This window comes from Eptesicus fuscus, chromosome 18 (genome assembly GCF_027574615.1).
Source record: "Eptesicus fuscus isolate TK198812 chromosome 18, DD_ASM_mEF_20220401, whole genome shotgun sequence".
NCBI lineage: Eukaryota > Metazoa > Chordata > Mammalia > Chiroptera > Vespertilionidae > Eptesicus > Eptesicus fuscus.
The window spans coordinates 6,227,501-6,251,657 of record NC_072490.1 but is presented as its reverse complement, the minus strand read 5'-3'; the positions used below and the strand labels follow the sequence as shown (position 1 = coordinate 6,251,657).

Here is a 24,157-nt window from a genome sequence, read left to right as displayed (position 1 = left end):
CGTGGCAAGGTGGAGGTCAGTCTTGCCCTTGCCCACTCCTGGCCCTCACAGACACGGCCCACCCCACACCCCAACCAGGGAGCTCCTTGCTGTTCCCAAGGAGTAACTAACTAAAGACAGTAAGGACTCTGGATGAGCCTTCCCGACCCACCATCCTCTGGGCCTGGGTCTCCAGGTTCTCCAAAACCAATTGGGCGGAGCCATCTCAAGTCTAACATGGTACCTTTATTAGAATTAATCACGCCTTAGCTCCCCCCAGAGGAGCTATTTTTGGATCTCGAGGGCTAACCTCAGAGTAGGGCTGACCCTGTCCCCGAAGCTGAACTTGGCCCAGAATTTGCGGCTTGAAGTTCACGGCCCCATACTCAGCCACTCAACTCCATCCGAGATCTTCTGAGGGCCTTGCCCTCAGGCTTCCTGACTGCTTGTGGACTCTTCTTTGGTAGTCAAAGGTGGGCTGAATAAGTCTGGTTCCGGTTCCATCATGGCATTGAGAAGGGTGATCTTTGCCACTTCCTCATTCAGTTCACCACATAATTTAGTCTCAGCCAACAAGTCTTCTTTGCTCATATCCTTGCTAAAGGCCCTGAACAAGCCATTGGAGAACAAGTCATGAGCCTTAAGTCTTGGAGCTGAAAAAAGCAGCACCTCGGGGGCAGCTCCCCCTCCCCATGACCGGCTCTGCCTTCCTGAGAGGAGGGGCTTTCCCACACCTGCGGGGCGTGAGCCTGCGCTGGACCCCCGCCTCTAGCATCGGGCCACTTCCGTCTCCTGACCCTAGCCAGACCCTTCCACCTCCTGCGCCTTTGGGGTCCTGCCCACCATCTTCACCACAGTGCCAAGCTTTATGTGGGTTTACGCCTCCCAAAAACCCTGTGAGAGAGGAAGGCTGGGCTGCATGTTTTTTACCCTATGTGTGCCTCAGTTTCCTCATCTGTAAAATGGGGGATAGTGACAGGACCTACTGTGCATGTAGTGGTGCTTATGATAAAGTGTGAACAGGCATGTAGAGGACAGGACTTGACACGTAGTACATGTTCAATGCCTGTTAGCTTTGTTATCACTATGTTATCATTACATGTTGAAAATGAAGAAACTCAAGGTACATGAAGAGTCTCAGAGATATTAGGTAACTTCCCTGTGCACATCTCGGAAGTGGTAGCAGAGACAGCACGCCAGGCCTTCCGGCTCCAAAGCCCGTGCTCTTAACTACTGTGCTGTCGCTCTGCTGCATTACACGCCCTTGTTTACAACGGGGCAAACTCCTATTCATCCTGCAAAGCCCAACTCACGTGTCACTTCCTCAGTGAGCTTTCCCCAACTCCCCAGATGAATGGTCCTCTCTCCTGGGGCGCCTGTAGGTCTGACACCCCTCTGTCAGAGCCCATTACTGATAACTGAGTGCATATCTGTCTCCCCATGAACTATAGCTTGCTCTGACCACTGACAGCCCAACCCTGGTGGTGCCAAAGAGAGTCTGAGGAGAATGGTGGGGAGGAAGGCAGGACAAGGAGAGAGGCAGCGACCCCTGTAGTATGAGCAGAGGGCCCTCACTGTTGCTCGGGACCCCTCTGGTTCGGGGAGAGAGTAATGCACTCTGTTGGCCCAAATCCCAGAAATGATGGTTCTGCCAATCACAAGTCTTCTCCAGCGGGCACTTAGGAGACCAGCGTGGCCATGAAGGGGATGGGGTGGAGCCTAATTCTTAAACAGGGTCCTGAGCTGCTGAGGCCAAGAGAGCTGATCTCGGCCAGTGCCCTTTGCCCTGGGAGGGCAGGGAGCCCAGGGCATCTATGAGGCAGTGCTCAAGGCCAGGCAGGCTTCCAGGAGGTAAAGAGAGGGAAGGACCTGGCCCAGGCGGGACGGGAGAGCAGAGGCTGGGCTGGGGAGAGTTGGGTGGCAGCATCAGGAGAGCCGGAAGAAGGCTATGGTCACAGTGGCTCTTATGTCACAGGCCCTTTGGGCAAAGGGGCAGGAATGGACAGCACTTGACATACTTTCAGAGCTTGAGAACCAGGCCCTGTGCTGACCAGAGCCCGCACACACCTACCTTCTGTATGAGGAAAACTGCTCCAGAATATCGACATGGGGCTGATTCTTCGTCTCTGGAAGCATATAGAAGAGGGACAGGGACAAAATGGTTGAGACGTAGCCAATATAATTGGATACGGAGGGCGGACTCCAGGTGATGAGTGCCAGGGACACCATGTTTCCAGATGCCCAGGCCAGAATCAGCAGCCCCAGACCCGTTGTCCTGGAAGGAAAGATCAGAGCTTGTGTAAGAGGCCTCGGAGGCCCAAAGGCTGGAAGCAGCAGCTCCCCCAAACCCACACCCTCCAGTCTCCACCCTGTCCTCACACAGTGCGGCCTTGGAGAACTTAGTTCTCCACTGATCAAAGTAGGTAGTCGTTTCTCTGGGCCTACTTCATGGGGTCAGGACGGGGAGAAGTAAGCCCCACGCCACACTGAGCAGGTGTGCGGAGAGAGCGTGGGTAGGAGGGCACTGGGCCATCAGCGAGCTCTCCCGCACTGAAGGGCCTGAGACTCAGAGTGGCCTAGCTGGTCAGTGCAAGGCAGACACTGGGGCAGACGCCTGGGGCCAGCGCTAGTGCTGCCACTCGCTCTGTCTGACCTTGAGCCAGTGCCTTTACCTCTTGGATTCTGTTGTCTTACGTAGGCTAATGATGGTATTGGGGAGCTGTTTTTGTGAGGGCTAGATGGAATACTCCATGTAAGCTTCTCAGCACACTGCCTGTCACGGGGTGAATGCCCAAGCTTAGCCGCTGCTGTGCATCTTGTCTTTGTCCTGCCTTCTCACCCCCATGGCCTGCTCCCACCAGGTCATACCTGAGGATGGTAGGCAGGAGCTCCGCACTGTAGGCGAAGAACATGCTCATCAAGGCGGCCAGGCTGAGTTGTCCCACCAGGATCAACAACAACATCGTGGTTTTCAACTCTGTACCAGACAATGTGACCACCTGAGTTTGGGGCCATCTTCCCATCAGGCCAGGTGGGGAGGCCTGTGCATCAGCTCTCCCTGAATCCCTCTCAGAAGGCATCTCAACAGTCCATCCCCACCACCTGGCCAGCCGACTCAGGCACTTGGTCAGAGGAAGGACTGTGTGCCGAGGCCCAGCCAGCAGGGGGAGAGTTGTCAGTAGGATGGGAGGTCCCATAGGGACCCCTGTAGCCTCTAGGGCCACCATCTACTTTGCCGGACTCAGCCCCCCATCTGTGCCTCCAGACGGTCTCTTGTCTTCCACATCCTCCCCTACAGGCACCCCCATCCATAGGTGCACCTTTGGAGGGAGAAAGAAACCAGGAAACGCCATGCCTCAGGCAGGTGAAGCCCATTGGAGCTGAGGGCTCACAGCCCCTCCTCGTCGGCCTCTGTTGGATCCTGGTCCTGCTGGCCCCACCCCCCAATCTGAACCCAGCTTTTCTTGGCCCTGGGATGAGAGCAGACCTATCTAGTGGACATTCTAGTCCTAGTTTCTCTCACTCGTTGGAGAGTTTTAAACATTTCTGCTTGACTCATTATAGATTCACTTAAAAAGACAAACCAATGCCCTAACCGGTTTGACTCAGTGGATAGAGCATCGGCCTGCAGACTCCAGGATCCCAGGTTCAATTCCGATCAAGGGCATGTACCTTGGTTGCGGGCACATCCCCAGTAGGGGGTGTGTAGGAGGCAGCTGATTGATGTTTCTCTCTCATCAATGTTTCTAACTCTCTCTCCCTCTCCCTTCCTCTCTGTAAAAAATCAATAAAATATATTTTAAAAATCTAAAAAAAACCCACCAAACACCAAGCAACAGAAATTGAAAAATGAATTTGTCTCACCATTTTGTTTTAGCCAGTCCACACTACCAACATCTCAGAAAAGAAAGGTCCCACCCAGTCAAGTGGCTCACAATTCCAACCCCCAGAGAAAGAGAGGGAGCCCCCTTGAGGCAGACCCTGGACACAGTGGCCCTAGTCCAGGCCTTAGCATTTAAGGGGTCCATGTGGGCAGCGATGCTGATTGGGTGAGAACAGACATCTTCATGTCCACATCCTCAGCCCTGTCACTCTCGAGCCCTGTGACGTGACCTGGGGGTGTGGAGGCGGGTACTCATTCGCCCTAGGGCTCTTTGAAATTTTTAAAATATTGCCAGCTCCCCAAACCCCCAGCTTTCCTTCTTTTGTTCTGAGCCTACGGGACACCAGGATGCTGTGCCCCTGGGTTCAGCGGGCAGTTCTGCTTTCCTGTAAAGTTACAGCTAACAGGCATTTTCCAATCAGAGGCTACAGCTCAGAGCAAGGCCTTGGGGAGCAGTGGAAAGATTCTTTTTGCTGCATCTGTTCACATTATTTTTGTCTTTGTTTGTTTGTCAATCCTCACCTGAGGATATTTTTCCATTGATTCTCAGAGAGAGTGGAAGGGAGGGAGAGACACACAGAGAGAGAAAAACCCATGTGAGAGAGAAACATCGATTGGTTGCCTCCCATACAGGCCCTCACTGGTGCCAGGGATTGAGCCTGCAACCAAGGTATGTGCCCTTGACCAGAACTGAACCCATGACCCTTCAGTCTGCGGGCTGACACTCTGTCCACTGAGCCAAACTGGCCAGAGCTGTTCACATGTTCTTTTAAGATTTTTTAAAATATATTTTATTGATTTTTTACAGACAGGAAGGGAGAGAGACAGAGAGCTAGAAACATCAATGAGAGAGAAACATCGATCAGCTGCCTCCTGCTCACCACCCACTGGGGATGTGCCTGCAACCAAGGTACACGTCCTTGACCAGAATCGAACCTGGGACCCTTCAGTCCGCAGGCTGATGCTCTATCCACTGAGCCAAACCGGTCAGGGCTTCTTTTAAGGTTTTTTAAAATAGATTTTGAGAGAGAGAGAGAGAGAAAAAACAATAATGTGAGAACAAAACATCAATCAGCTGCCTCCTGCACACCCCCTATGGGGGATGGAGCCCACAACCCAGGCATATTGACTGACTGGGAATTGAATCAGCAACCTTTCGCTGCACTGATGCATCTGTGCACACCCAGGGATGCATCTGTTCACATTTAACCACCCGATCTAATGAGGACTGAAAGCAGATGGAAGAAGGCTGCCCATGCAGGGATGATTCCTCCACACAGCTCCCCCTCTCCCAGGCCTCTGGAAGCTGTGAGTGCCTGGTCTTGGGGACCCCACCGCCCAGGGAGGGCAGTGCTCTAGCGATTAGTGCCTGCTCTGAAGGTACCTGGGCCCCTGCAGAGAAGGTGGGTTGTAGGTGTAGGAGGCTGACTCCCAGGGTGTCTTGTTGGAGAGACAGGGCAGGAGGCATGAGGGAGGGATTGGACAGAAGGCATGGGGAGAGGGAGGGAGGCTGTACCTGAGGGGATGAAAGGGATAAGCAAGTTCATGAAACTGCCTTGGAAGAGAGCCCCAGCCATACACCACTTCCTTCCAAAATGCTCAAAAAGAAAGATGCAGCACAGCCGGGCAGGCATCCCCATTATGCCAGGAATTATCTCGCTCATCTGGGGACTCACACCAACATCCTTCATCTTCAAGGTCAGCGTAGAATAGCTGTGACCAATAGTAAACCTGGAAGGAGGCCGGAAGAGAACTACTCATAGAGAACAAGAGAGAGACACACACACAGATACCCTCATGCAGAAGGGCCAAAGTTAAGATAGAAGGGAAGTGGGAGGGGGGGGGGGGCGCGGGGGGCAGTGTGGGAATGGAAGGGAGAAATAAACACAGATATGGAATCTATGGGCCACGCCCGGTCCTTAGGCCTTGCTCCCTTGCAGCCAGGCCATGCCCCATTTCTTCACCAGAGCTCCTGGCATGCACTTCCTTTTGCAGTCCCTGAGGGCCAGCCTTGGGGACTCACCACACACAGCCCATCACCAAGGTCACCTTGCGCAGTTGCCTGTTGCTATAGAAGTCCAGGATTGAGGCATTAGTCACCTTCTTTCCAGGCACCTGTAGCTACAGGACAAACAGGACCAGCCAGAGGCAGAGCTGAGACCCCAGCTTGCTTCCACCCCTACAAGACCCACAAGGTCCACCTGCCCCCACAGTGCCAGCCTGGTCTCTGGTCTTCCCCTGATGAGATTTGATTTTGCTGTCACTGTTCCCTTCAAGCAAGTGGGCTGGAGACACCCTCAGGGCCAAGGTCACACCTGAAAGGATGAGGCTGGGAAGAGGCCCTTCCACAAGCCCCAGCCCTGCCCTACTCTGGGCCTGAGGCCTCTTACCTTGTCCAACAGACTTAAAGGAATGGTCTTCTTGTTTATGTCAGCTGCATGGCACAGTACCTTCTTGGCCTCCTCCACCTTCCCCTTCACCAACAGCCACCGAGGGGACTCTGGGAAAATCCTGCATAGCACACCCTCCTTTATCCATCACTCCAAGATGCCCCAGACAACCAAGTGGGCCCCATCCCTGCCTCAGTGGTGGCCAGCCTGTTCCAGCATGAGGCCATTCAGATGATGGAGGCCTTGCAAGTGACCATCAACCTCAAGATGTCCTCTGTCCCTCCTTGAAAGTCATCCCTTCCCCTGCCTAAGCCACACACAGGTCCCGCAGCTGCTCAGTGTCACCCTGGCCATTACTGCCCCTGCCCGGCAGTGTCTTTCCCTTCTGCCACCTTGAAGAGCTCAACTACTTTCTATCTCAAGGGTCATCCTCACCTGCCCAGGCACACGGAGGGCACTGTCTTCCATGCCTAACGCCCTCTATTAGAGCCCATTCACATAGCTGGGACTTCAGCCCAACACTGAAAAGGTTGTCCCCTAAAGCAACTCCGTTTATCAGGCCCTCCTCATTCCTCAACTCCCTGTCGCTCCAGGGAAGTCAACTCAAGGTTATCAAGCCCAACTTTACTAGACTTTTTTGGTTGGTTTGCCTTCAACCTGACCATTCCTTGTCCTTGAATCTTGCCTTTTGACATGTTGCCTTTTGGTTTTCTGACCAGCTGTCTGACATCCCTTTAAGGGTCTCTTCTGAGGGGGGTTAATGCTGGGGTTCCAGAGGCTCTGCCCCTGGCTCTCTCTCATCTCATCCCCACATTCCTCCCAGGGAACAATCCATTCACTCCATCCCTTCAAGGATCCTTCCCAACACTCAATCAGACCCAGCCCTCCCCATGCCCCGTGCCCCATGGCTTACCAGATAAAGGAGATGAGGAATAACACAGGGGCTGTGACCAACAGAAACAGCAACCGCCAGTGGGGAAGGCTGTAGGCAAGCCCACTCAGGAACATGAGCCCCAGAGAATAAATGCTCTGGCTCAGGATGATGGAGTGGGCCCGGTGCTCGCCCACTAGCCACTCAACAGCTGTGCAGAGGCCAAGAGGACAAAATCCTGGTCAGCTCAGGGTCCCTGGGGCTGCTCCTGCAGCCAGCCTTCTGAGATGCCCAGCCCTCCTTGGGACAGTTCAGACTGGGCACACATTCTCTGCACCTCCAGGCAGCCTGAGGCGGAGGCTGTTTCCTCCACTCCACGTGCCATTGGATGGCAACTCTGTCCTGCAGGCTCGTAGCTCCCCCACCCCTCTCCCTGCCTCCCCAAACCCACCATCCCGGTGCACATTCCCCTCCATGCACCCCACCCCATGCAGCCTGGCCTCACTTAAAGCCATGCTGCTGATGGTGTGGCCCACCAGGGACTGGGACACCCCAAAGCGGAAGAACAGGTACTGGTGAAAGCTGTTGACGAAGGCTGTCCCAAAGCCAAAGATGATTATCCCCACATTCGACAGCAGCATGGAGGGGTAGCGGCCAATCCTGTGGGCATTGAAGGAAGGCTGTGCCAAGCGCATGGACCTCCGTGTCTGGACCCAGCCCAACACTCGGGCCAGGTCCTGAGCCATCCATGGACCTCCAGAGTGTCCCCACCCTCGCCTCCCTCAGCCTGAGACTCCTCAGCTCTGCATGCCCACGAGGAGGAGGCAGGGGCACCCCAGGGACCAGAAGGAACTCTGGGAGACTCACTTGTCACTTATGAACCCGAAGATGAGTGCCCCTGTCAGGAGGCCCGTCAGGAACATGGACTGCACGGCTTCCGGGGAAAAGTCCTCACCACACACCAGATCAAACTGGGGATTACACGCAGGGATTGGCCACAGGCCTCCACCCAGGGTCAGCCGTCTGGTTCCCGAGACAGAGCCTCCTCCCAGAGTGGGTGTTTAGACAGAAGGGGCCTGGGACAGGGACAGGTAGCAGGCCTCAGCTCTGTCACCCCTGCCTTCCATCCTGCATCTGGCAGACTCTGGGAGGTAGGCCTGAAGAGAGGGACCAGGGGCAGAGCCAAGCTATGGGGTAGGTGGAGAGGTCCCTGTATAAAGGCCAACATCACTGAAGACCCTTCCCCCAATACAGATGCTGGGCTCCAGCCCAGAGGTTCAGATTGGCAGGTCTGTGCTGTGAAGGGCTCAGGTTGCATCTTAGACTGCTTTTTTCTTCCGTTCCGACCTTCTGTGAGTTCAGAGGGCAGAGGGTAGAGCCACAACTGCAGAAGCAGCTCCTTGGAGAGATGGCAAACCCTGCCATCTGCCCTCTGCCCCTACCCCCAAATCCACTCTAGCTTTCTGGCTAAGACAGGCAAGGCTAGGGCTGGGCAGCAAGAATCCTAAGTTTCTGCCCCGGCCCTTCCCCTGCAGGGTGACCTTGGGCCAACTGCTAACCATCCCTGAGCCTCAGTTTCTCCACTTGTTTGGGGAGGGGGAGGGCACATCTCCCGGCCCATGCTACAGGCAACTCAGGACAAGCCACACCTCATTGATTACTGATCTCCTCTTGCTCTCAGGATAGATCCACCCATGGCTGCATGACTGTGTGTAGTTGAGGCCAAACTTGATGATGGAATCCAGATCCCAGGTCACAGGCAGGAACATGCGGCATGTCATGAAGCTGCCATTGCTGTGCCGGGGCAGGGTCAGATTCAGCTGCTCAGCCACTGACAGGTTAGGGCCCACAGCCAGGATCCAGCTGGTGTTGCAATAGGCCTTCTGCTCTGCGGCCACGAAGAGGTCGGCATATATGAACACAACCGCCAGGAGGTGGGGGATGAAGGCCAGGGCCACCAGCTTTCTCTGGAATGGGCCAAACGTCCCCATCGCTTCCATGATATTGGCAAACTTGTCATTCTGGTTGATTTCCATGGTCCTCAACTTGCGTAACAACTCCACAGACCAGGAACGGGGGTGTTCTGCCGCCTCATGCCCTTGTAAGTTCCTGTGGGAAGGCTGGGATTGGAGCTCCACTGGATTGTCTTTACCAGCCATCTGTTCAGAGAAAGGATGCGGCTCAGTGTCTACCAACCAGGTCAGGGGCTGGCGTGGAGCCACTGACTAGAAATTGGCTTCTCTGTCTTGGAACAGTTTGGATTCCAACCTTGATGTTCTCTGTAGCTCCCGCCTTTGCTTCTGAAGTTTCTTAATTAATTTGTCCCCCATTGGCCCGCCCATTCCTATTTCTTTAATGTTTTAGATCAGTGGTTCTGAACCTTTCTAATGCCGCGACCCTTTAATACAGTTCCTCATGTTGTGGTGACCCCCAACCATAAAATTATTTTCGTTGCTACTTCATTCCATTATGAATCATAATGTAAATATCTGTGTTTTTTGATCGTCTTTGGCTCTACAGCAGCGGTTCTCAACCTGGGTCGCGACCCACAGGTTGTGAACCGCTAGCAGGGTCGCCTAAGACCATCGGAAAACACAGATATTTACATTACGATTCTTAACAGTAGCAAATTACAGTTATGAAGTAGCAACGAAAGTAATTTTATAGTTGGGGGTCACCACAATATGAGGAACTGTATTAAAGGGTCGCAGCATTAGAAAGGTTGAGAACCACTCTTATAGACAATGCCCTGCTAAGTGCTAGGTTCTCTGACAATTTCCCAATTGCTGAAACTTACTTTACACACACACCAAGGCACTACCACTCTTGCAAAAGTAGAGTTGTCCAGAGAACACTATTTCAAGACAACAACAACAAAAACACCCCCAAATCTGATCAGGAGTGGCCAGGAACGAAGGCCACAGAGATGGGGCTGATGCAGTGAGGCACCAAAAGAGTAGGATGAGCCCAGTCAGCATGGCTTAGTGGTTGAGAGTTAACCTGTGAACCAGGCGGTCACGGTTCGATTCCCAGTTGGGGGACAAGCTCAGGTTGTGAGTTTGAGGAGAGCAGGAGGCAACCGATGAATGATTCTTTCTCATCATTGATATTTCTATCTCCCTCCCCCTTCCTCTCTGAAATCAATAAAAACATATTTTAAGAAATATGTGTGCCCAAACCGGTTTGGCTCAGTGGATAGAGTGTCAGCCTGCAGACTCAAGGGTCCCAGGTTCGATTCCGGTCAAGGTCATGTACCTTGGTTGCAGGCACATCCCGAGTAGGGGGTATGCAGGAGGCAGCTGATTGATGTCTCTAACTCCCTCTTCCTCTCCCTTCCTCTCTGTAAAAAATCAGTAAAGTATATTTAAGCCCTGACTAGTTTGGCTCAGTGGATAGAGTGTCAGCCTGAGGACTGAAGGGTCCCCGTTTCGATTCCGGTCAAGGGCATGCACCTTGGTTGCGGGCATATCCCCCCAGTGCGGGGTGTGCAGGAGGCAGCTGATTGATGTTTCTCTCTCATCAATGTTTCTAACTCTCTCTCCCTCTCCCTTCCTCTGTAAGAACATCAATAAAATATATTAAAAGAAAAAAAATATTTTTAAAGAAATATGTGCAAAGATACCCATTAGGGTGGCTAGCACTTTTTTTATTTTAAACCCAGAAAACAACAGGTGTTGTTGAGGAAGTGGAGAAATTGGGACCTTGCACATTGCCGCTGGGAATGTAAAAGTGCAGCCAAGGACTGCAGCAGCTCTAGCACCTGGAAAAGGCAGAAGGAATGCGCCCTAGCGCCTCCAGGAAGGAACGCAGTCCTGCTGCCTGATGTCTTGACTGGAGCCCAGCGAGGCCCATTCTGGACGCCCGACTTCCAGAGCTGCGATGTAATAAATGTGTGTTGTCTTGAGCCACTAGATTTGTGGTCATTTGTTACAGCAGCCTTAGAAAACTAATACAGTGCATATATGTGTAAGGTTTGAGGGCGGCGGAGGTGGATGGAGGAGACTTCCCAGGGAGGGGACTTTGCTTTGCCCACAGAGATCTGGCTTCCAGGAGCCAGCTGCCTCCGCCTTGCCCTCGGGGTTGCCTTCAGTGTCCCCCAGCATCCCCTGAATGCCCGCAGGGCTCTGACAGTCAGCAAGGCCCTGGAGCACTTGCCCCCTCTACTGACTCCACAGGTGCCCTGCCAGGTGCACAGGCCCCAGGTCACTGGTTCTCAATGTACAAAAGAGGACCGTGAGCCCTGGCCGGTGTTCTGAGTGGTTGGTGCATCGGCCCAAACACTGAAGGGTCTCAGGTTCGATTTCCGGTCAAGGGCACCTACCTGGGTTTTAGGTTTGAACCCCAGCCCCATTCAGGGTGCATGCGGGAAGCAACCAATCTATGTGTCTCTCTCACATCAATGTTCTTGCTCTCTCTCCCCCGCCTCCTCCCTCCTTCCCACCCAGTCTCTCCAAAAAAAAAAAAAAAAAAAAATCAATGGAAAAAATATCCTAGGTTGAGGAATGACAACAGAAAAAGAGGAAACCGAGGCCTGGAAAATAAACATATAGCCGGGAGCCATGCTCCATCTCCATCTGAGGCAGGAAATGGCCAGATGCCACACTGAAGCCACACCGCCTGTGAGGGCAGCCTGCTCCTCCCACACTCCCACAGTCCAACGGTCCTGGCAGGCTCCTGTCCACATCTGTGCTGAGAATACGGCCCCACACTTGCCAGGTGTCATCAAAACTGCCACCCTCCCCACCCGCCCTGTCCCTCCTCCCAGGAGACAGAACCACAACCAAAGCCAGGACCCACCTGAGCATACTCCAGGCCTAATCAGGCGGTTGGCAGCAGAACCTTTGGGTTCCTCTGGTGGCCAGGAAGTAGTGTCACAATGGGGCGGGGAGTGCTCGGGTGGGGTAGGCATGGCGAGGAGCGGCATTCTACTCCAGGGGCATAACTGGCCACAGACCCCAGGGAGAGGCTGGGGCAAGGCAGGTGCGAAAGTCTCCACGTGAGCCAGCTCCAGGCCTTTGTGCAGACTGGTCCCGGCTCCTGGAGCCCCTACCCTCCCCTTAAAGGTCCCACCTCCACTGAGGGAAGTTCTTCCATCTGCCCAGACACAACTCACCCGTCCTCAGTCCCCAGGCCTAAGGTGGGGTGGGAGGAGAGGCAGAGGCGGTTCAGGCTCCCCCTTCTGCTGCTCCCAGATCTATCGGGGGCAGCGGTGAGCACTGAGCCTCGGGCCTGGCCCCCTAGCAGCTCTGTGCAGGGCAGTTCTTCCAGGGCCGCAAGAGGGAGGGGAGATGGCAGAGGTGGGGGAGTGGGTGGTGAGAGTCTGGGAGCTGTCTTAGGATGGCTTCTCCTTCTCTGAAAGGAGGAGAGGCTGTTAGGAGGCAGAATGAAGGCATGCAGTGCCCCTGTCAGAAAAAGCCCCTGGTGAGCCCGGCCTGCGCGGCTCAGTGGTTAAGTGTCGACCTATGAACCAGGAGGACACGGTTCCATTCCTGGTCAGGGCACATGCCTAGGTTGTGGGCTCAAACACCAGTGGGGAGCGTGCAGGAGGCAGCCGATCCATGATTCTTTCTCATCATGATGTTTCTATCTTTCTCCCACTCCCTTCCACTCTGAAATCAATAAAAAATATATATTTTTAAAAAGAGTAGACTGTGACTTTGGATCTGGCTCTATAAGGAAGGAAGAAAGGAAGGAAGGAAGGAAGGAAGGAAGGAAGGAAGGAAGGAAGGAAGGAAGGAAGGCCGGGAGGGAGGGAAGTAAAGTTCGATGTGATAGTGCAGATGGGAGTTCTCATTGTTCCTGCACCTCCCAGCCCCATCTTGACAGGTGCGCCCAGTGGGACTGAAGTGTGTCCTCGGCCTGCACTGGAGCGGGAAGCGCACTCACACTAGCAGATGCCTGGGCTAGAGGACGTGGCAAGGTGGAGGTCAGTCTTGCCCTTGCCCACTCCTGGCCCTCACAGACACGGCCCACCCCACACCCCAACCAGGGAGCTCCTTGCTGTTCCCAAGGAGTAACTAACTAAAGACAGTAAGGACTCTGGATGAGCCTTCCCGACCCACCATCCTCTGGGCCTGGGTCTCCAGGTTCTCCAAAACTAATTGGGCTGAGCCATCTCAAGTCTAACATGGTACCTTTATTAGAATTAATCACGCCTTAGCTCCCCCCAGAGGAGCTATTTTTGGATCTCGAGGGCTAACCTCAGAGTAGGGCTGACCCTGTCCCCGAAGCTGAACTTGGCCCAGAATTTGCGGCTTGAAGTTCACGGCCCCATACTCAGCCACTCAACTCCATCCGAGATCTTCCGAGGGCCTGGCCCTCAGGCTTCCTGACTGCTTGTGGACACTTCTTTGGTAGTCAAAGGTGGGCTGAATAAGTCTGGTTCCGGTTCCATCATGGCATTGAAAAGGGTGTTCTTTGCCACTTCCTCATTCAGTTCACTATATAATTTCTCCTCAGCCAACAAGTCTTCTTTGCTCATATCCCAGCTAAAGGCCCTGAACAAGCCATTGGAGAACAAGTCATGAGCCTTAAGTCTTGGAGCTGAAAAAAGCAGCACCTCGGGGGCAGCTCCCCCTCCCCATGACCGGCTCTGCCTTCCTGAGAGGAGGGGCTTTCCCACACCTGCGGGGCGTGAGCCTGCGCTGGACCCCCGCCTCTAGCATCGGGCCACTTCCGTCTCCTGACCCTAGCCAGACCCTTCCACCTCCTGCGCCTTTGGGGTCCTGCCCACCATCTTCACCACAGTGCCAAGCTTTATGTGGGTTTACGCCTCCCAAAAACCCTGTGAGAGAGGAAGGCTGAGCTGCATGTTTTTTACCCTGTGTGTGCCTCAGTTTCCTCATCTGTAAAATGGGGGATAGTGACAGGACCTACTGTGCATGTAGTGGTGCTTATGATAAAGTGTGAACAGGCATGTAGAGGACAGGACTTGACACGTAGTACATGTTCAATGCCTGTTAGCTTTGTTATCACTATGTTATCATTACATGTTGCAATTGAAGAACTCAAGGTACATGAAGAGTCTCAGAGATATTAGGTAACTTCCCTGTGCACATCTCGGAAGTGGTAGCAGAGACAGCACGCCAGGCCTTCCGGCTCCAAAGCCCGTGTTCTTAACTACTGTGCTGTCGCTCTGCTGCATTACACGCCCTTGTTTACAACGGGGCAAACTCCTATTCATCCTGCAAAGCCCAACTCACGTGTCACTTCCTCAGTGAGCCTGCCTCAACTCCCCAGATGAATGGTCCTCTCTCCTGGGGCGCCTGTAGGTCTGACACCCCTCTGTCAGAGCCCATTACTGATAACTGAGTGCATATCTGTCTCCACATGAACTATAGCTTGCTCTGACCACTGACAGCCCAACCCTGGTGGTGCCAAAGAGAGTCTGAGGAGAATGGTGGGGAGGAAGGAGGGACAAGGAGAGAGGCAGCGACCCCTGTAGTATGAGCAGAGGGCCCTCACTGATGCTCGGGATCCCTCTGGTTCGGGGAGAGAGTGATGCACTCTGTTGGCCCAAATCCCAGAAATGATGGTTCTGCCAATCACAAGTCTTCTCCAGCGGGCACTTAGTAGACCAGCGTGGCCATGAAGGGGATGGGGTGGAGCCTAATTCTTAAACAGGGTCCTGAGCTGCTGAGGCCAAGAGAGCTGATCTCGGCCAGTGCCCTTTGCCCTGGGAGGGCAGGGAGCCCAGGGCATCTATGAGGCAGTGCTCAAGGCTAGGCAGGCTTCCAGGAGGTAAAGAGAGGGAAGGACCTGGCCCAGGCGGGACGGGAGAGCAGAGGCTGGGCTGGGGAGAGTTGGGTGGCAGCATCAGGAGAGCCGGAAGAAGGCTATGGACACAGTGGCTCTTATGTCACAGGCCCTTTGGGCAAAGGGGCAGGAATGGACAGCACTTGACATACTTTCAGAGCTTGAGAACCAGGCCCTGTGCTGACCAGAGCCCGCACACACCTACCTTCTGTACGAGGTAAACTGCTCCAGAATATCGACATGGGGCTTATTCTTCGTCTCTGGAAGCATATAGAAGAGGGACAGGGACAAAATGGTTGAGACGTAGATAATATAATTGGTTACGGAGGGCGGACTCCAGCTGATGAGTAACAGGGACACCATGTTTCCAGATGCCCAGGCCAGAGTCAGCAGCCCCAGACCCGTTGTCCTGGAAGGAAAGATCAGAGCTTGTGTAAGAGGCCTCGGAGGCCCAAAGGCTGGAAGCAGCAGCTCCCCCAAACCCACACCCTCCAGTCTCCACCCTGTCCTCACACAGTGCGGCCTTGGAGAACTTAGTTCTCCACTGATCAAAGTAGGTAGTCGTTTCTCTGGGCCTACTTCATGGGGTCAGGACGGGGAGAAGTAAGCCCCACGCCTCACTGAGCGGGTGTGCGGAGAGAGCGTGGGTAGGAGGGCACTGGGCCATCAGCGAGCTCTCCCGCACTGAAGGGCCTGAGACTCAGAGTGGCCTAGCTGGTCAGTGCAAGGCAGACACTGGGGCAGACGCCTGGGGCCAGCGCTAGTGCTGCCACTCGCTCTGTCTGACCTTGAGCCAGTGCCTTTACCTCTTGGATTCTGTTGTCTTACGTAGGCTAATGATGGTATTGGGGAGCTGTTTTTGTGAGGGCTAGATGGAATACTCCATGTAAGCTTCTCAGCACACTGCCTGTCACGGGGTGAATGCCCAAGCTTAGCCGCTGCTGTGCATCTTGTCTTTGTCCTGCCTTCTCACCCCCATGGCCTGCTCCCACCAGGCTCATACCTGAGGATGGTAGGCAGGAGCTCCGCACTGTAGGCGAAGAACATGCTGATCAAGGCGGCCAGGCTGAGTTGTCCCACCAGGATCAACAACATCATCGTGGTTTTCAACTCTGTAGCCAGACAATGTGACCACCTGAGTTTGGGGCCATCTTCCCATCAGGCCAGGTGGGGAGGCCTGTGCATCAGCTCTCCCTGAATCCCTCTCAGAAGGCATCTCAACAGTCCATCCCCACCACCTGGCCAGCCGACTCAGGCACTTGGTCAGAGGAAGGACTGTGTGCCGAGGCCCAGCCAGCAGAGGGAGAGTTGTCAGTAGGATGGGAGGTCCCATAGGGACCCCTGTAGCCTCTAGGGCCACCATCTACTTTGCCGGACTCAGCCCCCCATCTGTGCCTCCAGACGGTCTCTTGTCTTCCACATCCTCCCCTAGAGGCACCCCCATCCATAGGTGCACCTTTGGAGGGAGAAAGAAACCAGGAAACGCCATGCCTCAGGCAGGTGAAGCCCATTGGAGCTGAGGGCTCACAGCCCCTCCTCGTCGGCCTCTGTTGGATCCTGGTCCTGCTGGCCCCAACCCCCAATCTGAACCCAGCTTTTCTTGGCCCTGGGATGAGAGCAGACCTATCTAGTGGACATTCTAGTCCTAGTTTCTCTCACTCGTTGGAGAGTTTTAAACATTTCTGCTTGACTCATTATAGATTCACTTAGAAAAACAAACCAATGCCCTAACAGGTTTGACTCAGTAGATAGAGCATCGGCCTGCGGACTCCAGGATCCCAGGTTCAATTCCGATCAAGGGCATGTACCTTGGTTGCGGGCACATCCCCAGTAGGGGGTGTGTAGGAGGCAGTTGATTGATGTTTCTCTCTCATCAATGTTTCTAACTCTCTCTCCCTCTCCCTTCCTCTCTGTAAAAAATCAATAAAATATATATTTTTAAAAAACACTAAAAACCCACCAAACACCAAGCAATAGAAATTGAAAAATGAATTTGTCTCACCGTTTTGTTTTAGCCAGTCCACACTACCAACATCTCAGAGAAGAAAGGTCCCACCCAGTCAAGTGGCTCACAATTCCAACCCCCAGAGAAAGAGAGGGAGCCCCCTTGAGGCAGACCCTGGACACAGTGGCCCTAGTCCAGGCCTTAGCAGCTAAGGGGTCCATGTGGGCAGCGATGCTGATTGGGTGAGAACAGACATCTTCATGTCCACATCCTCAGCCCTGTCACTCTCTAGCCCTGTGACGTGACCTGGGGGTGTGGAGGCGGGTACTCATTCGCCCTAGGGCTCTTTGAAATTTTTAAAATATTGCCAGCTCCCCAAACCCCCAGCTTTCCTTCTTTTGTTCTGAGCCTACGGGACACCAGGATGCTGTGCCCCTGGGTTCAGCGGGCAGTTCTGCTTTCCTGTAAAGTTACAGCTAACAGGCATTTTCCAATCAGAGGCTACAGCTCAGAGCAAGGCCTTGGGGAGCAGTGGAAAGATTCTTTTTGCTGCATCTGTTCACATTATTTTTTTCTTTGTTTGTTTGTCAATCCTCACCTGAGGATATTTTTCCATTGATTCTCAGAGAGAGTGGAAGGGAGGGAGAGACACACAGAGAGAGAGAAAAACCCATGTGAGAGAGAAACATCGATTGGTTGCCTCCCATACAGGCCCTCACTGGTGCCAGGGATCGAGCCTGCAACCAAGGTATGTGCCCTTGACCAGAACTGAACCCATGACCCTTCAGTCTGCGGGCTGACACTCTGTCCACTGAGCCAAACTGGCCAGAGCTGTTCACATGTTCTTTTAAGATTTTTTAAAATATATTTTATTGATTTTTTACAGAGAGGAAGGGAGAGAGACAGAGAGCTAGAAACATCAATGAGAGAGAAACATCGATCAGCTGCCTCCTGCTCACCCCTCACTGGGGATGTGCCTGCAACCAAGGTACACGTCCTTGACCAGAATCGAACCTGGGACCCTTCAGTCCGCAGGCTGATGCTCTATCCACTGAGCAAAACCGGTCAGGGCTTCTTTTAAGATTTTTTAAAATAGATTTTGAGAGAGAGAGAGAGAGAAAAAAAAACTCACAATAATGTGAGAAAAAAACATCCATCAGCTGCCTCCTGCACACCCCCTATGGGGGATGGAGCCCACAACCCAGGCATATTGACTGACCGGGAATTGAACCAGCAACCTTTCGCTGCACTGATGCATCTGTGCACACCCAGGGATGCATCTGTTCACATTTAACCACCCGATCTAATGAGGACTGAAAGCAGATGGAAGAAGGCTGCCCACGCAGGGATGATTCCTCCACACAGCTCCCCCTCTCCCAGGCCTCTGGAAGCTGTGAGTGCCTGGTCTCGGGGACCCCACCGCCCAGGGAGGGCAGTGCTCTAGCGATTAGTGCCTGCTCTGAAGGTACCTGGGCCCCTGCAGAGAAGGTGGGTTGTAGGTGTAGGAGGCTGACTCCCAGGGTGTCTTGTTGGAGAGACAGGGCAGGAGGCATGAGGGAGGGATTGGACAGAAGGCATGGGGAGAGGGAGGGAGGCTGTACCTGAGGGGATGAAAGGGACAAGCAAGTTCATGAAGCTGCCTTGGATGAGAGCCCCAGCCATACACCACTTCCTCCCAAACTGCTCAAAAAGAAAGATGCAGCACAGCCGGGCAGGCATCCCCATCATGCCAGGAATTATCTCGCTCATCTGGTGCTTCACACCAAAATCCTTCATCTTCAAGGTCAGCGTAGAATAGCTGTGACCAATAGTAAACCTGGAAGGAGACCGGAAGAGAACTACTCATAGAGAACAAGAGAGAGACACACACACAGATACCCTCATGCAGAAGGGCCAAAGTTAAGACAGAAGTGAAGGCGGGGTGGGGGGGGGTGGGGGGAGTGGGGGCGTGGGAATGGAAGGGGGAAATAAACACAGATCTGGAATCTATGGGCCACGCCCGGTCCTTAGGCCTTGCTCCCTTGCAGCCAGGCCATGCCCCATTTCTTCACCAGAGCTCCTGGATGCACTTCCTTTTGCAGTCCCTGAGGGCCAGCCTTGGGGACTCACCACACACAGCCCATCACCAAGGTCACCTTGCGCAGTTGCCTGTTATTATAGAAGTCCAGGATTGAGGCATTAGTCACCTTCTTTCCAGGCACCTGTAGCTACAGGACAAACAGGACCAGCCAGAGGCAGAGCTGAGACCCAGCTTGCTTCCACCCCTACAAGACCCACAAGGTCCACCTGCCCCCACAGTGCCAGCCTGGTCTCTGGTCTTCCCCTGATGAGATTTGATTTTGCTGTCACTGTTCCCTTCAAGCAGTGGGCTGGAGACACCCTCAGGGCCAAGGTCACACCTGAAAGGATGAGGCTGGGAAGAGGCCCTTCCACAAGCCCCAGCCCTGCCCTACTCTGGGCCTGAGGCCTCTTACCTTGTCCAACAGACTTATAGGAATGGTCGTCTTGTTTATCTCGGCTGCACGGCGCAGTACCTGCTTGGCCTCCTCCACCTTCCCCTTCACCAACAGCCACCGAGGGGACTCTGGGAAAATCCTGCATAGCACACCCTCCTTTATCCATCACTCCAAGATGCCCCAGACACCCAAGTGGGCCCCATCCCTGCCTCAGTGGTGGCCAGCCTGTTCCAGCATGAGGCCATTCAGATGATGGAGGCCTTGCAAGTGACCATCAACCTCAAGATGTCCTCTGTCCCTCCTTGGAAGTCATCCCTTCCCCTGCCTAAGCCACACACAGGTCCCGCAGCTGCTCAGTGTCACCCTGGCCATTACTGCCCCTGCCCGGCAGTGTCTTTCCCCTCTGCCACCTTGAAGAGCTCTACTACTTTCTATCTCAAGGGTCATCCTCACCTGCCCAGGCACACGGAGGGCACTGTCTTCCATGCCCACGCCCTCTATTAGAGCCCATTCACATAGCTGGGACTTCAGCCCAACACTGAAAAGGTTGTCCCCTAAAGCAACTCCGTTTTTCAGGCCCTCCTCATTCCTCAACTCCCTGTCGCTCCAGGGAGGTCAACTCAAGGTCATCAAGACCAACTTTACTAGACTTTTTTGGTTTGTTTGTTTGCCTTCAACCTGACCATTCCTTGTCCTTGAATCTTGCCTTTTGACACGTTGCCTTTTGGTTTTCTGACCAGCTGTCTGACATCCCTTTAAGGGTCTCTTCTGAGGGGGGTTAATGCTGGGGTTCCAGAGGCTCTGCCCCTGGCTCTCTCTCATCTCATCCCCACATTCCTCCCCGGAAACAATCCATTCACTCCATCCCTTCAAGGATCCTTCCCAACACTCAATCTCCAGTCGGTCGGACCCAGCCCTCCCCATGACCCGTGCCCCATGGCTTACCAGATAAAGGAGACGAGGAATACCACAGGGGCTGTGCCTAACAGAAACAGCAACCGCCAGTGGGGAAGGCTGTAGGCAAGCCCACTCAGGAACATGAGCCCCAGAGAATAAAAGCTCTGGCTCAGGATGATGGAGTGGGCCCGGTGCTCGCCCACTAGCCACTCAACAGCTGTGCAGAGGCCAAGAGGACAAAATCCTGGTCAGCTCAGGGTCCCTGGGGCTGCTCCTGCAGCCAGCCTTCTGAGATGCCCAGCCCTCCTTGGGACAGTTCAGACTGGGCACACATTCTCTGCACCTCCAGGCAGCCTGAGGCGGAGGCTGTTTCCTCCACTCCACGTGCCATTGGATGGCAACTCTGTCCTGCAGGCTCGTAGCTCCTCCCCACCTGCCACCCCTAGCCTCCCCAAACCCACAATCCAGGTGCACACTCCCCTCCATGCACCCCACCCCATGCAGCCTGGCCTCACTTAAAGCCATGCTGCTGATGGTGTGGCCCACCAGGGACTGGGACACCCCAAAGCGGAAGAACAGGTACTGCTGAAAGCTGTTGACGAAGGCTGTCCCAACGCCAAAGATGATTATCCCCACATTCGAAAGCAGCATGGAGGGGTAGCGGCCAATCCTGTGGGCATTGAAGGAAGGCTGTGCCAAGCGTATGAACCTCCGTGTCTGGACCCAGCCCAACACTCGGGCCAGGTCCTGAGCCATCCATGGACCTCCAGAGTGTCCCCACCCTCGCCTCCCTCAGCCTGAGACTCCTCAGCTCTGCATGCCCACGAGGAGGAGGCAGGGGCACCCCAGGGACCAGAAGGAACTCTGGGAGACTCACTTGTCACTTATGAACCCGAAGATGAGTGCCCCTGTCAGGAGGCCCGTCAGGAACATGGACTGCACGGCTTCCGGGGAAAAGTCCTCACCACACACCAGATCAAACTGGGGATTACACGCAGGGATTGGCCACAGGCCTCCACCCAGGGTCAGCCGTCTGGTTCCCGAGACAGAGCCTCCTCCCAGAGTGGGTGTTTAGACAGAAGGGGCCTGGGACAGGGACAGGTAGCAGGCCTCAGCTCTGTCACCCCTGCCTTCCATCCTGCATCTGGCAGACTCTGGGAGGTAGGCCTGAAGAGAGGGACCGGGGCAGAGCCAAGCTATGGGGTAGGTGGAGAGGTCCCTGTATAAAGGCCAACATCACTGAAGACCCTTCCCCCAATACAGATGCTGGGCTCCAGCCCAGAGGTTCAGATTGGCAGGTCTGTGCTGTGAAGGGCTCAGGTTGCATCTTAGTCTGCTTTTTCCTTCCGTTCCGACCTTCTGTGAGTTCAGAGGGCAGAGGGCAGAGCCACAACTGCAGAAGCAGCTCCTTGGAGAGATGGCAAACCTTGCCATCTGCCCTCTGCCCCTACCCCCAAATCCACTCTAGCTTTCTGGCTAAGACAGGCAAGGCTAGGGCTGGGCAGCAAGAATCCTAAGTTTCTGCCCCGGCCCTTCCCCTGCAGGGTGACCTTGGGCCAACTGCTAACCATCCCTGAGCCTCAGTTTCTCCACTTGTTTGGGGAGAGGGAGGGCACATCTCCCGGCCCATGCTACAGGCAACTCAGGACAAGCCACACCTCATTGATTACTGATCTCCTCTTGCTCTCAGGATAGATCCACCCCTGGCTGCATGACTGTGTGTAGTTGAGGCCAAACTTGATGATGGAATCCAGATCCCAGGTCACAGGCAGGAACATGCTGCATGTCATGAAGCTGCCATTGCTGTGCCGGGGCAGGGTCAGATTCAGCTGCTCAGCCACTGACAGGTTAGGGCCCACAGCCAGGATCCAGCTGGTGTTGCAATAGGCCTTCTGCTCTGCGGCCACGAAGAGGTCGGCATACATGAATACAACTGCCAGAAGGTTGGGGATGAAGGCCAGGGCCACCAGCCTTCTCTGGAATGGGCCAAATGTCCCCACCGCTTCCATGATATTGGCAAACTTGTCATTCTGGTTGATTTCCATGGTCCTCAACTTGCGTAACAACTCCACAGACCAGGAACGGCGGCGTCCTGCCGCCTCATGCCGTTGTAAGTTCCTGTAGGAAGGCTGGGATTGGAGCTCCACTGGATTGTCTTTACCAGCCATCTGTTCAGAGAAAGGATGCGGCTCAGTGTCTACCAACCAGGTCAGGGGCTGGCGTGGAGCCACTGACTAGAAATTGGCTTCTCTGTCTTGGAACAATTTGGATTCCAACCTTGATGTTCCGTGTAGCTCCCGCCTTTGCTTCAGAAGTTTCTTAGTTAATTTGTCCCCCATTGGCCCGTCCATTCCTATTTCTTTTTTTTTTTTTAATATATTTTATTGATTTTTACAGTGAGGAAGAGAGAGTGATAGAGAGCCAGAAACATCTATGAGAGAGAATCATTGATCAGCTGCCTCCTGCACACCCCCCACTGGGGATGTGCCCGCAACCAAGGTACATGCCCTTGACCGGAATCGAACCCTGGACCTTTCAGTCCGCAGGCCGACGCTCCATCCACTGAGCCAAACCGGTTTTGGCAATTCCTATTTCTTTAATGTTTTAGATCAGTGGTTCTCAACCTTTCTAATACCGCGACCCTTTAATACAGTTCCTCATGTTGTGGTGACCCCCAACCATAAAATTATTTTCGTTGCTACTTCATTACATTATGAATCGTAATGTAAGTATCTGTGTTTCCGATGGTCTTTGGCTCTACAGCAGCAGTTTTCAACCAGGGTCACAATCCACAGGTTGAGAACCGCTAGCAGGGTCGCCTAAGACCATCGAGAAACACAGATAATTACATTACGATTCATAACAGTAGCAAATTATAGTTATGAAGTAGCAACGAAAGTAATTTTATAGTTGGGGGTCACCACAATATGAGGAACTGTATTAAAAGGTCGCGGCATTAGAAAGGTTGAGAACCACTCTTATAGACAATGCCCTGCTAAGTGCTAAGTTCTCCGACAATTTCCCAGCTGCTGAAACTTACTTTACACACACACCAAGGCACTACCACTCTTGCAAAAGTAGAGTTCTCCAGGGAACACTATTTCAAGACAACAACAACAAAAACACCCCCAAATCTGATCAGGAGTGGCCAGGAACGAAGGCCACAGAGATGGGGCTGATGCAGTGAGGCACCAAAAGAGTAGGATGAGCCCAGTCAGCGTGGCTTAGTGGTTGAGAGTTAACCTGTGAACCAGGTGGTCACAGTTCGATTCCCAGTTGGGGCACATGCTCAGGTTGTGAGTTTGAGGAGAGCAGGAGGCAACCGATGAATGATTCTTTCTCATCATTGATGTTTCTATCTCCCTCCCTCTTCCTCTCTGAAATCAATAAAAACATATTTTAAGAAATATGTGTGCCCAAACCGGTTTGGCTCAGTGGATAGAGCTTCGGCCTTCGGACTCAAGGGTCCCAGGTTCGATTCCGGTCAAGGTCATGTACCTTGGTTGTGGGCACATCCCCAGTAGATGGTATGCAGGAGGCAGCTGATTGATGTCTCTAACTCCCTCTTCCTCTCCCTTCCTCTCTGTAAAAAATCAGTAAAGTATATTTAAGCCCTGACTAGTTTGGCTCAGTGGATAGAGTGTCAGCCTGAGGACTGAAGGGTCCCCGTTTCGATTCCGGTCAAGGGCATGCACCTTGGTTGCGGGCATATCCCCCCAGTGCGGGGTGTGCAAGAGGCAGCTGATTGATGTTTCTCTCTCATCAATGTTTCTAACTCTCTCTCCCTCTCCCTTCCTCTCTGTAAAACATCAATAAAATATATTAAAAGGAAAAAATATTTTTAAAAGAAATATGTGCAAAGATACCCATTAGGGTGGCTAGCACTTTTTTTATTTTAAACCTAGAAAACAACAAGTGTTGTTGAGGAAGCGGAGAAATTGGGACCTTGCACAGTGCCGCTGGGAATGTAAAAGTGCAGCC

At 53.6% G+C, this 24,157-nt stretch overlaps 2 protein-coding genes across 2 annotated transcripts in view; both read right to left on the bottom strand.

The window, feature by feature from the left end:
* Positions 1-205: 205 nt before the first annotated feature.
* On the bottom strand, positions 206-11,973 carry SLC22A14 (solute carrier family 22 member 14). The gene is made up of 11 exons (XM_054708079.1): positions 11,921-11,973; positions 8,773-9,282; positions 7,991-8,094; positions 7,629-7,783; positions 7,166-7,334; positions 6,253-6,373; positions 5,886-5,983; positions 5,379-5,593; positions 2,848-2,956; positions 2,051-2,254; positions 206-586 (listed from the first exon to the last, which is right to left on the bottom strand). Exons 2-11 carry the CDS (start codon positions 9,280-9,282, stop codon positions 409-411), a joined length of 1,863 nt encoding a protein of 620 aa, XP_054564054.1. The 5' UTR covers positions 11,921-11,973; the 3' UTR covers positions 206-408.
* Positions 11,974-13,239: 1,266 nt separating this feature from the next.
* LOC129147142 (solute carrier family 22 member 14-like) overlaps positions 13,240-24,157 on the bottom strand; it is a 12,037-nt gene continuing 1,119 nt past the window's right edge. The window contains exons 2-11 of the mRNA XM_054708107.1: positions 21,835-22,344; positions 21,054-21,157; positions 20,692-20,846; positions 20,225-20,393; positions 19,298-19,418; positions 18,933-19,030; positions 18,425-18,639; positions 15,882-15,990; positions 15,084-15,287; positions 13,240-13,620 (exon numbers count right to left, since the gene is read on the bottom strand). Of these exons, the coding sequence (XP_054564082.1) occupies positions 13,443-13,620; positions 15,084-15,287; positions 15,882-15,990; positions 18,425-18,639; positions 18,933-19,030; positions 19,298-19,418; positions 20,225-20,393; positions 20,692-20,846; positions 21,054-21,157; positions 21,835-22,344 (1,863 nt within the window). The 3' untranslated portion in view covers positions 13,240-13,442. The remainder of the gene's footprint in view (positions 13,621-15,083; positions 15,288-15,881; positions 15,991-18,424; positions 18,640-18,932; positions 19,031-19,297; positions 19,419-20,224; positions 20,394-20,691; positions 20,847-21,053; positions 21,158-21,834; positions 22,345-24,157) is intronic.